This window comes from Nelumbo lutea, chromosome 6, assembly GCF_056320005.1.
Source record: "Nelumbo lutea isolate HS-2025 chromosome 6, American lotus-T2T, whole genome shotgun sequence".
NCBI lineage: Eukaryota > Viridiplantae > Streptophyta > Magnoliopsida > Proteales > Nelumbonaceae > Nelumbo > Nelumbo lutea.
This window is the reverse complement of record NC_142689.1, coordinates 6,876,478-6,892,868: the sequence shown is the minus strand read 5'-3', so window position 1 is coordinate 6,892,868 and position 16,391 is coordinate 6,876,478. Positions and strand designations below refer to the sequence as shown.

The 16,391-nt window shown below is 38.4% G+C and overlaps 1 protein-coding gene across 1 annotated transcript; it reads left to right on the top strand.

Moving 5' to 3' along the window:
* The first annotated feature begins 6,336 nt into the window (after positions 1-6,336).
* On the top strand, positions 6,337-15,605 carry LOC148847089 (ABC transporter G family member 36-like). Its single transcript, XM_088952580.1, has 22 exons — positions 6,337-7,131; positions 7,830-8,039; positions 8,146-8,230; positions 8,440-8,599; positions 8,689-8,765; positions 8,860-8,913; positions 9,286-9,376; positions 9,816-10,117; positions 10,259-10,857; positions 11,042-11,202; positions 11,323-11,432; positions 11,535-11,685; positions 11,921-12,076; positions 12,165-12,340; positions 12,510-12,842; positions 12,938-13,228; positions 13,353-13,436; positions 13,578-13,711; positions 13,858-14,085; positions 14,204-14,375; positions 14,711-14,965; positions 15,094-15,605. The coding sequence occupies exons 1-22, from the start codon at positions 6,740-6,742 to the stop codon at positions 15,364-15,366; spliced, it is 4,494 nt and encodes a 1,497-aa protein (XP_088808706.1). The 5' UTR covers positions 6,337-6,739; the 3' UTR covers positions 15,367-15,605.
* Positions 15,606-16,391: the final 786 nt, after the last annotated feature.

Sequence of the window (16,391 nt, the reverse complement as noted above, 5' to 3'; positions counted from 1 at the left end):
AATCTACCTAGTAATTAATGTTTTTCATTAATTTATTTCTCTTCCTAACTTGTTTCATCCCCTATTTTTTTGCTTACCATCTCACAACCCACAAACAATTCAAGTTTCTACCAGCAAAAATTTGATGGGGGCATTTGGAAGAATCCTCACTTTGAATTTTGGGTGCTAAAACAAACTTTCAGAAACTTCTAAGACAAAGAATCCTCACTTTCACACGAAAGCCCTGTTAACTACTTAACCTTGTTTCCTGCTTCATTCGAAAAAAATCTAATACATTTTATTTACTATATATAAATTTTCTTAATTAATTATGATGCTAAATACTAATAATTCAAAATCTGAAAATATTCATTTAACATGTTTACAGTGACATATGAAAAAACTTCTGAAACAACCCAAGTTTCAACAGTGACAGATAATCAAATGAAACCTTAATATATATACAATGAGATGGCAACTAGCTGTAAAGGAGAATAAATTAAAGACAATAATCAAATGAAACCTTAAATATTAACATTTTTGTAAGACCTGCTAACTAGTCCTAGGAATTAATTTATAAGCAAACTGTTGAACATATAATTAGAAATCTTTGTAAACGATAATTCAGAACCCTAGAAACATAGTATATATAAGAAAATAAAAGTATATAGCGCTTTAGAATATAATCTGTAGGTTTGAAACGATGTAAAGTTACAACTTAAAAGGTCAATCCTGTGAACCCCACCGAAGACTTTGAAACTCCATCCACAAATTCTTTAGATGTGCTGTAAACCTTACAAATGAAATCGGGTTTTGAAATTAATTGCATCGCCTTGCTCTTGCAACTGCGTTAGAGTTCTTATGGAAGGTTACGTTTTTGACGTCAATACATAAATAAACAGTCATTCGATCGGTTAATGAGAAGATTTGAAACAACACTTAAAACGGAATTTCAACAGAGATAGAGCGCTTCTGCCTTGTAGAAGAAAGCACAACTCGGTTGGCCTCTAACTCAGGATGTGGCTTCCTGTTCGCTCAGAAATTAAATGAGAGGATTTTCCAAAGCGCAAAAAGAAGACTTCCTAACGTGAGTTTGAGTTTTTTATGTTGCCACTTGGATGCTATATATCTGAGAAGGTACTCGTTCTTTTTGTCATTTTTACAAACAAGGGATAGGCGATCTTTTGTCACCACATGAATTTCCTCTCCTTCAATTTTCAGAAGAACAAGAGTCAGTCCAGAACAGAAAAATAATGGAGTTGATTTTCATGGCCACTTGGTATATCGTTAGGTGAGGACAGCTCTGGGTCGGTTGGTTGGACTGGACGAGTTCCAATTGGAGCACAAGCATTAACGGTTCGAAGGTTAACATGCAACCACCACCACCCGAATATGGCACATTGGCGACGAGGGTCAAAGTGTCCTTTTCTTTTTTTTCCAACTGAAAAGCTACGTCTTGTCTACAAAATGCTGACAATCCAATTTGAGGAAAATTATGATTACAATACGTGTGATATACTCATCAATTAGCTAAGTTGGTCTCCAACACACGAAGAACCCTACTCACACCTATACAACGGCTATACAAGTTATACATAGAGAAATATTTCCAATGTGTGGGCATGGATAGGGTTATTCTGGGTAGAAGATCCAAATGCACACAATTGGGGTTAAGTTATCACTCAAACCCATAACATCCAACCTTGGTAGTAAAATTTGATCCCAAGTAAGGTTGCAACTTGGGCCGGGTTGGTTTAAATCTAATTCAAAAAGTTAGATTGGATTGGGTTGAGTTGATGTTTGGGTTAGGGTTAGGATTGAAATTCATGAATGTGGCTTTACTTTGGGTTGGGTTAGGGTTGACCCCTTAACCAATCCGACCCAACCCAAATCCAATTCTATAGAATATTAATATATTAATATATTGCTCACCCAATTAAATAAATTCTTACACAATTAGTAAGTCGGGCCTCTAATAACAATGTGAAAAGAAAAGGCAAGGGTTGGAATACATAATTTCCACTATTCAATAATCTGTACTTGCAATTGACCCAAATTGCTTTACTTCTTTGGTTAAAATTGATAACACGCCTGAACACAATATCAGTGATCGCAATGATCATGGCAAATCGGGACTCGCCAAAATGTCACTAATGTCTCCCTACCCTTTGACCGAAAGGGACATTATAAAATCCAATGGCTAATCACTTTCATTATTTTTCATACTTTGTCTATTCCACTTTGGTCCGTTCACTCGGCCCATAAAACTAGATTTTTTTTTTTAGAATACAAAGCGGGTGTAAACATGCTATGGAGTTTGGATGCTATATATAACATTAGACACTAGGGGGTGTAATAAAATTAAGGCCCCGTTTGGTCGGTAGGGATAGAGGTCTAGAATTGGAATTATAATGATTGTTCTGATTTTATTTATTTGGGTGGGGGGAATTGGAATCTCATTCTCATTTTTGTTGGAATGACAATCTCCCGTTTGAGAGAATGGTTATTCTCTGTCTCTTTCTTAAGAATGAAATTAAATTGATCTCATTCCCATTGATTCCAATTCTCACCCATTCCTATTTGAACCAAACAAACTATAGGAATAGATATTTTGATTCCAATTCTGATTTCGACTGTAAACCAAACAGATCCCGAGTTGAACCGAATTTTGGTGTTAGACAGTTTTATATGCCCTTAGCTTCAATCAAAATGATGTACTTTATGAGTTTATTATAAATGAATAAAAGTGCATTTTTTATTCATGTTCCCTTAGTATGTTTCTGTATAATACCCTTAAACTAGACAGTCAATGAGACTCGTGTTAGTTTAGAATGTTCACAGCCAGTGGGTTGGTCTGGGGAGACCTATCCTGACAAGGCTGATACTGTGGTGCCACCAAGTCGGTTGGGGTGGCTTGTCTCAGCTACCGGGGTGAGACCCTAGGCACATACAGTGTATGATTAATTGAATCTTTGAACTGGACCAGATTTCCAGTATTGCCCTGGACCTTGGAGATTGATGGGCAAAACTAGAAAGTTACACCCGACCCCTAGACTCAATTATGATACTGCACTAGGTGTCGAATTAGGCTGTCTTTGATGTACCAATCAGTGAGATCCTTAGCGGGGGTCAAAACCAGGGTATGTTGGGATAGTCTGAGAATTCATCTGAGTGGCTGATCATAGTGACAGGATCAGCCCCTTTGTTGGACAAAGGTAATGATCGGGGATACACTATCACTGATGGAAACCAAGACTGCTGGCAGTCGATTTCAATCGTTGAGATTTGTTTTGTAAAATATATTTTATATGATATATAAAAGTATATAAATTATGGTTTCGAAATGATTTGCAAAAGGTTTTAATTCTCAGGATCCATATAAGCAGAGAGTGCAACATTGTTCCTTGCAACCGAGGGAGAGGTCCTTTCTTGTCGGGCAGTGTATGATCATTATGGGCTAAAAGGTTAAGTGTAAGACCATTGAGGATAATACCTGATGGGCTAATTTTGCATTTGCACACAGTCCCTGGGTGTTATAAGGTGGCTTGGCCCAGGGACCACTTAGGGTAAGTGTTGGGCCCATAGATCCCATCTAATGGGTTTCAGGGGGTGCACTGTTCATAACAGTGTATTCGGCCAGGCTTTGTAACAAAGGCTGGGCTGAACCCATGTGGCTGATGTGTAGATCAATGTTTGGGTCCCACACCATATAAGGAAACCCAACTTGGTAGCAGTTTGGAAGGCTAAATGAATACATAACCTTAAATGGGCCTTAAGCCCACATCGAATTGGACTAATTTGATTAGTCACTTAAGGGGCAAATTCTAAGATGGAGCAGCTGATAGGATTGGGCCCAGACCCTATCCACTAAGAGAATCCAAGATCTAAATGAGATTTAGTTCTGGAAACCTCCTAATTAGATTAGGAGATGGCTGATCTAATCTGCAGATAAGAGATAATGGATAACCCTTATCTTAAAATGACTTCTAATCCAAATATGATTTGGGTTAGCAACTCCTAATGGGATTAAGAGCTTATCCCTTTTAAGTCTATAAAAGGAAGAGGGGACGGTAGCCTTTAGATATGCAAGCAATACACATTCTTGTCTTCAGAGCTGAAATCACAAGAAGAGAGAATCTGCACCCTGCAAATACTCTCTTGCCGCCTCCTTCCTGCAGCTGCCGCCTACAGCAATTCGATCTCTAGTTCTTGGGAGTTATCAAGATTGGATCTTGATATCAATCTTTTGGAGAAAAGATTGGTGGGAGTTGTATTCACAAGCCATCCAGGTGATTCTTGAGAAGGGTCAAGTTCTTTTGGAAGAACATTACTGATTCTGCTCCACCCTGCACTGCACCATCTTCAGTGGGAGCAGATTTTGGATCCTTCCTTGGGCGTGAACACCTCCATTGGGAGATACTACTTCTGTATCAGGTATTATCTCTCCCTACTCCTTTTGGTTCAAATCTGGTTCAGTTTATGGTTCAAGAATGATCATTGAAAATATGATTTTCTTAATAGGGAATTCGATTCCTAGTTGAAGGGAGAGAAAAATTTTGAAATTCGCCCCCTTATTCCGCAATCTTTGGGCGTCCATGTGATGAATTTCCTATCCCTTCATTTGGCATATCTTTACTTGGTTCCATTAAATATTCCTATATTTTAATTCAAATTTGGCTAAAAAAACTAATATGTTCTTATATTTTACAAAAGTCAATACAATATATTCTAATTGAGTTAGGTTTGTGAACTTTCAAGCCAAACATTTTATTAGTTGAATTCAAGCTTGGTTAATTAATTAAACTTACTCAAAGATTCGAACTTGATTAGCATCAAATTCAATCAAGCCTAATTGAATTCGAGTATAAAGTATTCGATTAAAACTTAAACCCCTAATAACCATAAGAGCTGAGAGGCGGTTAGAAATGAATTTGGATATGCTACCCACATGTTAAATCTGCAGGGACAGGGGAAGTCATGTATGGCTAGTCCTAGGGCTGTCAATTGGATTGGATTTGGTCCAATTTGATCCAATTATGAATGGACCAGGTTCAATCTAATCCAATAAAAGTTTTGGACCAATTTGGACTGGTCCAATTCAATGTCTCGACTGATTAATCTGATCAAATTCATTTTGATTTAGATTGGTTTTAACTCAAACTCGATCTATTTATATATACATTCTTATCGTATATCAATGGGCCAGATATTAGCTTAATCCAATCCAATTCAATATAAATTTATTATGAATGGACCAGGTCTAATCCAATCTAATAAATATTTTAGGCCAAATTCATTCAATTCAATATATTTTATTGGTCCATCCAATACATCCAAATTGATTTTAAACTAAACAAGATCCAATCCAAAACCAGTACATTGACAGTGATTCCCCCATATGTTTGAGAATTGGGACAGTCACTTTCGTGTTAATAGAGGTAAATTTGGATATATTACCTAAAGACGTTAAAGCAACACATCTACGTACAATTCCATCATATATGCTATCCTAGTCACAGGTTGTTGCAGCCGCATATATCATCCTTTTTTTTTTTTAATAATTTTTATTGTTCGCCCTCTTTTGCCCCACGTATGTGTATACCCCTAAGTCTTCTAATACCAACAATAAAAATTATTAAAAAAAAAAAGAATGATATATGCGGCTGCAACAACCTGTGAGGTCCATCGTTAGTCGTTAGAACTCTACCCTGCACAAAATGGAGAAACTTTGGCTGTCTACGTTCGACAGCTTGTGCTACTGTGTTAGGGTCCACCGCATAAAATGAATAAACGTGGCGCACAGGGGAATCCTGTTGGCAGCACAGGCTGTCTGTCAAAAAAAAATTGGGAGAATGACCCAGATCAAAATTTGATAGCCCTAAAGAATAGAGGAAATGCATTTTGACCTTAAATTGATGCCAAATTCAGAGATAGGGGAGAGGTTGTAGTAAGGGGCATTTATCCGTACTTCTCCGGAAAAAAATTTCTGAATGAGTGATTGATTGATTGAAGACTGGAGCCGCCACTGGGGGGGCATTTTTGATATTTTGAAATGGTCACCTTCGAGGCTCGGATCCGGAAAATTTGACCACTCTCTCCCCCCTTGGCCTTGGAGCAAGTAAATGTATAAAACAGGAAACAGGGACGAAACGCAGCCAACCACCACGTTTCATTTCATCTTGGATTAGTCAAACGTGTCATGCCATAATTTTTTAATTTTTTTTATTTGCTATTCTCCTTCATTTCTTCTGAGCACTCAATTTTTCCACACTCTGACCAAATGCTCCCCCCGCTTCTCAAGTTTTAATCCATACCAATAATGCTATTATAAATACCGCTCCTACACCTCTCTCAAGAGACCGACTCCTTCACAGCTGTGTCGTGTCCCAACTCTTTCTTCCAAAGGAAGACGGAGTTCCAACTTTTCGAGAGCTGTTGAATACTGGAAACTCTCAAGAGACCGACTCCTTCACAGCTCTCTGATTGCTCGTGTCGTGTCCCAACACCTTTTCAAGAGCTGTTGAATACTGGAAACATAATAGGGAGTTGTTCTGAAAATCTTTGCTCTGTAGCTCCAAATCTTCTGAACCTACCTTCTTTGTCGAAGACAATTCAGCTTCCATTCAATTCTTTACAAATTTGTCTTCTATGTTTTACGTCTCCGTAGCTCACAGTATCCGTGTATAAATAAATACCTGGGTACCCTTTTTATTTCGTTTCGGTTTCTTTGTTAATTTAGAAGTGGAAAAATAAAAACAAGATGGAGGGATTCGAAAGAGTGTGGGATTCGGGAAGGCGAGCAAGTGGGAACATGAGTAGGAGCATAAGCAGGAATATGAGCAGGAGTAATTGGGGCATGGAAGACGTGTTTACCAGGTCCATGGGTTCAAGGAGGAGCAGACATGCCGACGAAGACGAAGAGGCTCTGAAATGGGCTGCTTTGGAGAAGTTGCCCACGTATGATCGCCTCAGAACTACTATCCTGAAATCTTTTGTGGATAATGAGAATCAGGGGAACAAGTTCGTTCACAAGGAGGTCGATGTTCGCAAGCTCGACATGAATGATCGCCAAGAATTCATTGAAAGAATCTTTAAGGTCGCCGAGGAAGATAATGAGAAGTTCCAGCGAAAGCTCAGGAACAGAATTGACAAGTGAGTTTGTTTCTCAATCTCTCTCTCTCTCTCTCTCTCTCTCCCCCCATCTTTAATGGTCTTCTCTCTTATTATTGAACTTCTTTTTGTTGCGCTTATCTCTCGGAATTTCTTCTCTGAAAGGCATTGAATCTCTATTTCAGTGGTGGTTTCCAGGAGAGTTTGATGGTTAAAAGATAACTGACCCAGTTTTATTTGACTACTGGTTTTCTTAAATTAATTGGTTTTGATGTTCATCATTAAGAAGGGTTGCTGGATTTGTTGAACCCCCTAATCTTTTAAATATTATCTCTGACTTGGTAGTTTCAGTTGTCCTATGTAATATTACAACTACACTCTGTAATATATATTTATTGACAAAACAAAGGAATAAAGAACAATTCAAGGTGATGGGTTTCTATCTTTATTCTTTTCTTTTTCTTCAACTTAACTTCAACTTAATTCCCTATTAACTTTTCTGCTAAGTAATGACTAATGAAGGAGTTGATTCTGTCGTGCCAAAGTTGTTGGAAAATCGCAAATGGTCTGACTGTGCCCATGGCTTCAGTTTTTTCTTGGTTTGGTTGTAGGCCAAGTCAATTTTTATGGGTTGAATTGACTCAATTGAACCGAGTTAAAAACATTTTTGTTCTTGTACTGGTCATAAACTGTTTTTATTTTGTTTTTTTAATAACCATTTCAACTTTTTTTGGTTGCAGGGTGGGAATTCAACTTCCAACAGTAGAAGTAAGATTCGAGCATTTAACAATTGAAGCCGATTGCCATATTGGCAGCAGAGCTCTACCCACACTCCCCAACACAGCTAGAAACATTGCAGAATCAATTCTAGGTCTGCTTGGAATCAGAATGGCAAAAGAAACAAAACTCACCATATTAAAAGATGCCTCTGGGATAATAAAACCTTCAAGGTAAATTCATAGAGTTGCATATAATCCACTCTTTGATATATTTCCTATTTATTAAAATCAAAGTTAACCAACAAACTCTCTATTTTTCTTCATTATTTTGTTACAGGATGGTGCTTCTGTTGGGTCCTCCATCCTCTGGGAAGACGACGCTCTTGCTGGCATTGGCAGGAAAGCTAGACCCCAGCTTGAAGGTTGGTGAACACTGAAAAGTGATTACCAAATACCAACTAAAGTTGCATGGCTAATGGGTGAACTTGTCAACTCGGTCTAATTCGTTGGTGGCAGCTCATTGCCTCGTTCCGAGTCAGGCTTGACCCAGTGACATTTTTGCCCCTGGCTTTCTATGAAAAAAGAAAACCCAATACTAATAATGATATATATATCCATCTCTGTGAACCAGGTTAAAGGAGAGATTACATATAATGGGCATAGGCTTAATGAATTCGTACCTCAGAAGACGTCAGCATACATCAGCCAGAATGATGTCCACGTAGGAGAACTGACCGTTAAAGAAACACTTGATTACTCAGCAAGGTTTCAGGGGGTCGGATCAAGATATGGTAATTAATTGATTCAAAATTTACTGCAAATCATCTCCACCCTTTTTTTTTGTTTATATTAGATAAACTAAAAATGGGTTATATTACAGAGCTCCTTACTGAGCTTGCAAGGAGAGAGAAGGACGCCGGAATATTCCCGGAGGCAGAAGTGGATCTCTTCATGAAGGTAATCAGAAAAGTGACAATGCTTTGAACATAGTCTTCAATTATATATTAAATTAAACTTTGGTACCTACTCTTCTCGTGTTCTCTATTTCCAGGCAACTGCAATGAAAGGAGTTGAGAGCAGTCTGATTACAGACTACACGCTTAGGGTGAGTTGCAGGCTCTCTTAGAACCATTCATTCATTAAAATAAAATGAGAAAACGAAGGATGCTATTGTTAGGAGAGTCCCTTGTTTGTTTGGGCCTTGCTTTATGACTTTTTTGACTTTGGAGCGCATCTGTAAGTGGATAAACAAGAGCCCATTGGCACCTATTGTTGGGTTGGTGAACGACGGCTTATCCACCGATTCAAACTTACCGAGATACCCTTGCACAAAGCCGTGTGGGGTTGAGGCATTGGGCCTCTGTCTGGGCCGATTTTGTCATGATCCATCTATAATATTGCTTTTACCAAAAAAAAAAAAATAAATAAATAAATCTTTAATAATGACTGACGTTAACGTGAACCAAAATTGGAACAGATACTGGGGCTCGACATCTGTAGGGACACGATCGTTGGAGATGAGATGCAGAGAGGAATATCGGGTGGACAGAAGAAGCGAGTCACAACAGGTTACATTTTTTAATAATATATTATTTGTTTTGTAGCGAGGGCATTATCGTCCAAAACTCGATTAATTTGAATATATATTTCATTTGACCAACAAAAAAAGGGTAAGTTTTGGTCACTTCCGCCATCCCCACCTACTTACACAGCCCCAATTTCATATTGCCCACTGTTATATAAAAAAAAAATCATATCGCCCACTCACTATCAAGTATCAACTTCTCCATCACCATCTTTACTCTTCTCATTTTTTTATAAAATGAATAAATAATTCTCTTTTTTTTTTATCTCCTCACTCATTAATAATTGAATATAATAAGTAATAAATAAAAAAAAGCCCAAAAATGATCTAGTGGTGTAACAGCGACATGCACGAGATTGTGGGCTCCACGAATGCTGCAAATAGATAAGATGGGTTCATTTATGGGGCTTCCCTTCTTGCAGGAGAGATGATTGTCGGGCCCACGAAGACGCTGTTCATGGATGAAATATCCACGGGTCTGGATAGCTCCACAACCTTTCAGATTGTGAAGTGCCTGCAGCAGATCGTCCATCTCACGGATGCCACCATCTTGATGTCCCTCCTCCAGCCTGCTCCGGAGACGTTTGACCTATTCGATGACATTATCCTCCTCTCGGAGGGCCAGATCGTCTACCAGGGCCCACGAGAGTATGTGCTCGAGTTCTTTGAGAGCTGCGGCTTCCGGTGCCCCGAGAGGAAGGGCGTCGCTGATTTCTTGCAAGAGGTGAATTTCTATCTTATTGCTATGGAGATATTTTAAACTGGTAGCGTGAGAGGCACTGGATCATCGGATATAGTATTTTGAATGCGCAGTAGTTGCCAAGTTAGTTATTACAGTTAATGAACCAAGTGTTATTCATTTTAGGTTACTTCGAGGAAGGATCAGGAGCAGTATTGGGCAGACAAGAGTAAGCCGTATCGGTTCATAACAGTCACCGAGTTTGTGAATCGGTTCAGGAGGTTCCATGTGGGGCTGCGCCTAGAGAACGAGCTCTCAGTCCCCTACGACAAGAACAGGAGTCACAAGGCAGCTCTAGTTTTCAGCAAGTATTCCATCTCAAAAACCGAGCTCCTTAAGATTGCCTTCGATAGGGAATGGCTCCTGCTCAAGAGAAACGCCTTCGTCTACATCTTCAAGACTGTCCAGATCATTATAATGGCACTGATCGCAGCAACAGTGTTCTTGAGGACAGAAATGCACACCAACACCGAAGACGATGGGGCCATCTACATTGGTGCACTTCTCTTTTCTGTGATTTGCAACATGTTCAATGGCTTTGCCGAGCTCTCTATCACTATCGCAAGGCTTCCTGTGTTTTATAAGCACAGAGATCTCCTCTTCTATCCAGCTTGGGCTTTCACCATCCCCAATTTCTTACTTAGGATTCCCATTTCCATCCTTGAGGCTGTAGCTTGGATGGTCGTCACATACTACACCATTGGATTTGCGCCAGAGGCTAGCAGGTAACGTTGCTTATAACCTTTCATAAGTTCAATTCCATCTTGAATCATTGATTATTTAGTCTGTAGCTGAAATCGTATCAGTGAAATACACCATTATGTGATTTGTTGCTGTCAATTTGGTTCACTTTGCCAGACTATGAATAAAAGAAATGTGTTAGTAATAATTGGTGGTCCTCTTTTACAGGTTTTTCAAGCAATTTCTGGTGGTATTTTTGATCCAACAAATGGCTGCTGGGCTCTTTAGGGTCATTGCCGGAATCTGTAGAAGCATGACAATTGCCAACACTGGTGGAGCTCTAACTCTCCTCATTGTGTTCTTGCTTGGTGGTTTTATCCTCCCTCGAGGTTAGCATCATTTTTGCAATTCTCATTTTGTAATCTCATAATTAAGGCTTGCTTCTCCTCTAGTTCACTTCATTAACAAACCTGGATGTTTCTCTTTCTTCTTTCTAATTTTTGGGACAGAACAAATTCCAAATTGGTGGATCTGGGGCTACTGGGTTTCCCCCCTATCATATTCTTTCAACGCCGTTGCAGTCAATGAGATGTATGCTCCAAGGTGGATGAACAAACTGGTATATTGTCTTGCTCCTTTTTATTCATCAATTGCCATTGTCTGCTATGCCAGGAGTAACCCTATTTCATTCTCTATCTAACAATATATTAAAACATTATAGGCACCAAATGGCGATAGATTGGGCATCAAAGTGCTAAAGAACTTTCAGGTCTTCCAAAATCGCAACTGGTTTTGGATCGGGAGTGCTGCTCTTTTGGGTTTCGTCATCCTCTTTAATGTCCTATTTACTCTCTCACTTATGTACTTGAATCGTAAGTACTAACCACGTTCTTGTCCAAGATGGAAAATTGTATTGTTTATTTCACCACAGAAGAATAATTTGGCCATAGCTGTGGTTGTTGGAAAAACAATCTGAAATAATCTGTTATGGCCAAATCATTCAGTTCAGGGAGAAACTACAAATTCTTTTTCTGAAATTTTCTCTTCTGTTTGGGTTGGAGCATTAATCATACTTTTTATTCATCGTCTTTTGTTCTTTCATAATAGCTCTTGGAAAGAAACAAGCAATTATATCTGAAGAAACAGCCAATGAGATGGAAGCCAACCAAGAAGAAACGAAGGAAGAACCAAGAATAGTTACAACAAGGTCAAGGAGAGAATCGGTTCCTCGATCTTTATCAGCTGCAGATGGAAACAATACAAGTATGAAATGTTGTAAAGTTGTGAATCCTCAAGTAGCTTACTCATAAAGAAATTACAGAGTTCCTGACATGGACTTGAAATCTTTCAGGAGAAATGGAAATCCGACGAATGAGTAGCCGAACCAATGCCATCGGACTTAGTAGAAACGTTGATTCGTCTCTTGAGGCAGCAAATGGAGCCGCTCCAAAGAGAGGAATGGTTCTCCCATTTACTCCATTAGCAATGTCCTTCGACAGTGTAAATTACTATGTGGACATGCCTCCTGTAAGATTCTCTTTTCCTCTAATGTTTTCCTTCTGTTGCAACTATAATTTTAAATTTACTAGATTTTCTAGTGTCATGGGTACTAAGATATTTCAAAAGTAATCATCATCATAGGATCAAGTGCTCACTGGCCTAACTAGCAAACTAATTTACTGCTTTACGTTAACAGGAAATGAAAGAACAAGGGGTGACAGAAGACAGACTCCAATTACTTAGGGGAGTGACAGGAGCATTTAGACCCAGTGTACTGACTGCTTTGATGGGAGTCAGTGGGGCTGGAAAGACAACACTAATGGATGTTCTGGCAGGTAGAAAAACAGGGGGATACATTGAAGGTGACATCAGAATTTCTGGCTTCCCTAAGAATCAAGAGACATTTGCTAGGATCTCGGGTTACTGTGAACAGAATGATATCCACTCCCCCCAAGTCACAGTTAGAGAATCATTGATTTTCTCTGCTTTCCTCAGGCTCCCGAAGGAAGTTAGAATGGAGCAAAAGATGGTAATATTACATTCAGTGTCCATTTCTCATTTTTATATGGACTAATTATAAAGGGATAAGTGCAAAAACGCTTATAAATTGAATTCCTCTTCCAGATATTTGTGGATGAAGTAATGGAACTAGTAGAGCTTGACAATCTGAAAGATGCTATAGTGGGACTTCCAGGTGTAACGGGTCTCTCAACAGAACAAAGGAAGAGGTTGACCATTGCTGTGGAACTCGTAGCTAATCCTTCAATCATATTCATGGATGAACCAACATCCGGTCTTGATGCAAGGGCAGCTGCCATTGTGATGAGGACTGTGAGGAATACAGTGGACACTGGCAGAACAGTTGTCTGCACAATTCATCAACCTAGCATCGATATCTTTGAAGCTTTTGATGAGGTAACTACTCCTTTCTCTCCCCTTTGTGTTAGTGTATGGCTGGTGCATGTGTGTGTTTTAAATACACAGAAAAACATTTTTTTACATCCATGAAGTTACATGTTTATATTATTTTATGCACCAGTTGCTACTGATGAAAAGAGGAGGACAAGTTATCTACTCAGGACCTTTGGGCCGACATTCTCACAAGATAATAGAGTACTTCGAGGTATTCGTTTTCTTTATTCTTCCTATTATTAATAACCAAAAGAAGACTCCATATTATCAACATTATTAGTAATATTAGTAGGACTGCAGATTGAAGAGCAAAACTAATCTGGTCGACCAACCAACGGTTCCCTTGTTGCAGGCAATTCCTGGAGTCCAGAGAATCAAAGATAAACAAAACCCAGCAGCATGGATGCTAGAAGCTAGTTCTATTGCAGCTGAAGTTCGGCTTGGAATGGATTTTGCAGAGTACTATAAATCATCAGCTTTGCATCAGTAAGTGAATTCAAATTCCTCTATGTTGCCAAATATTGGAGCAAATAATAATGGCCACTTAATTTTACCCTCAAAACAAGTTAATGCATTTGGCGTTAGTAAACTTTGTTTGATTTAACTAATACATGTTATGTTATTGTGACCAGGAGAAACAAGGCATTAGTTAAGGAGTTGAGCACCCCACCCCAAGGAGCAAAAGATCTATATTTCTCTACGCAATATTCCCAGTCAACATGGGGGCAATTCAAATCCTGCCTCTGGAAGCAGTGGTGGACTTATTGGCGAAGCCCTGATTACAACCTTGTCAGATACTTCTTCACCTTGGCTTGTGCCCTCATGTTGGGAACAATCTTCTGGAAAATTGGCACTGAAAGGTTAGTGTTAGTGGTCTAGGATCCTGAACTTTCACTCCTTCAATTTATTGGACTCTAATTAAAAGTTTAAATATTATTAAGTGAGCGTATGGACTAAAGTTGTCTTTGTCTGGTTCAGGAATAGCTCCACAGATCTGACCGTCATTATTGGAGCCATGTATGCAGCTGTTTTGTTTGTTGGTATCAATAATTGTTCGACCGTACAGCCAATTGTTGCCATTGAGAGAACGGTGTTTTATCGAGAAAGAGCTGCTGGGATGTACTCTGCCTTACCATATGCCATCGCACAGGTGAAGAAGGATTTTATGAAATGCATGCACTTGATGCTATTGCTATACTTCTGACAAATTGTAAACACGGATTCTTTTGCAATTTTTGAATTCATGATTTTTGACATATTAATCTTTTGGTCTATAAAATAATTCCGACTCTTGAAAGCCGAGAATTTATTATTGACCAATCTCTATTCTCTCTGTCATAAACTCAGTACATGAACAAGGTTTACCAAAAAAAGAAAAGAGAAGAACGAAGTTTTACCTCTCTAAACCTAATATTATAGCTGCAACCTAAGCACATGCTAGTTAAATCACACATTAAAATTAATACAATCACTTATGTGCTGCAGGTGGTCACTGAAATACCGTATGTTCTCGTCCAAACCACATATTATTCGCTTATTGTATATGCCATGATCAGCTTTGAGTGGACATTGGAAAAGTTCTTCTGGTTTTTCTTCATCTCCTTCTTCTCCTTTCTGTACTTCACTTACTATGGAATGATGACTGTGGCAATCACACCAAACCACCAAGTTGCAGCTATCTTTGCTGCTGCTTTCTATGGACTCTTCAACCTTTTCTCAGGATTCTTCATTCCTAAACCAGTAAGTTCATCTCCCAATGAGAACCATATTTGTTTTCACAATTATTATCATTTGTCCTAGAGAATGAGCATGTTTAACTAGCTACTATTTTGTTCACTAATAGCTTTCTGAATTTTTCTAACCTACAGAGAATTCCCAAATGGTGGATCTGGTATTACTGGATTTGTCCTGTTGCTTGGACAGTTTATGGGCTGATCATATCGCAATATGGTGACTTGAATGACAACATTGATGTGCCAGGAAAAACCGTTCCCCAGAGCATCAAATCATATATCACAGATTACTTTGGGTATGATACTGATTTCATAGGTCCTGTTGCAGCTGTTTTGGTTGGTTTTACAGTGTTCTTTGCTTTCATGTACGCATACGCCATCAAAGCATTGAACTTCCAGCAGAGGTAGAAATATATGGATCGGATGCCTTTTGTGGAGCACCTGATAGAACTTTAAGCACCTATATAGAAGTTCTTAATTAATTTTTTTTCTGTAAATATATATTAATCATCAAGGTGTAGTCCGTAAGATGAAGGTGTTGTTCTTAATATGCATTGAGGGGGTCGGAGGGTAAACTTGTTTATGTAAATATGGCTATCAAATTTTGTTTTACTTTTCTTCAAATGAAGGATGAACTGTTTATTTTATTTTATTTTTTCATATATGCAAAGGACAGTAAGAGATCCAAAATGCTTCAAGTAAAAAATGTTACATCTAATAAGTTTACTTGACATCTGCACAATTCCTTTTTACTTGTACCATAATGATTTCCAATTTTGTTCAACAAATGGAGAGTCACTGTACAATTGCTGATTTCCTCCAGTACCCAACAACTTGCTAAAGAATAAAGAAATTGACTAGACTAACGAATAATGCAGAAAGACTAATTAAATTGGAAATAAATATGAAAAAAAAAATTGAAACTATTAATTCAGGACAAAGATTGAGGGAACAGAATTCAGGACAAACTAATTTTCCCACATACAAGGCTTTGTTGAGTTGAATAAAAATCCCAAGGATTACCATAAAAAGAGTTGAAATCCTAAAGCTTAGCTTGGGAAGAGGGCAAATACAAATATGTACAGTACAAAACCTTGTATACAGTATTTCTAAATTGTATATATTTATAAAGGGAAAATTCTTTATTCAGTACCCGAATTTTCAAAGCGTGTCAATCCAGTCCCTACCGTTAACAGCCTGTTAATCAGTTGTTAAGTAGCATTTAAAAAGACACAAATGCCCTTCAATTGTCATTTAATTCTCTTTATTGGTCATTCAAATGTTGACAAAAAATGAACAATCCCAAATCCTTGACTCTTCTATTCAAGAAAGTTGGGGTCACGTCTCAGTGGGCATTTTGGTGAGTGGTGACTCTAACTTTCTTGAATAGAAGAGGCAACGATTTGGGGTTGTTCATTTTTTATCAATGTTGG

What these genes read in the sequence shown, in the direction of transcription:
- LOC148847089 (XM_088952580.1), top strand. Translation starts at nt 6,740, where the DNA reads ATGGAGGGATTCGAAAGAGTGTGGGATTCGGGAAGGCGAGCAAGTGGG. An exon ending in CAAGGTGGATGAACAAACTG is followed by an intron (nt 11,433 to 11,534) that starts GTATATTGTCTT and finishes AAAACATTATAG; the next exon opens with GCACCAAATGGCGATAGATT. An exon ending in AGATAATAGAGTACTTCGAG is followed by an intron (nt 13,437 to 13,577) that starts GTATTCGTTTTC and finishes CCCTTGTTGCAG; the next exon opens with GCAATTCCTGGAGTCCAGAG.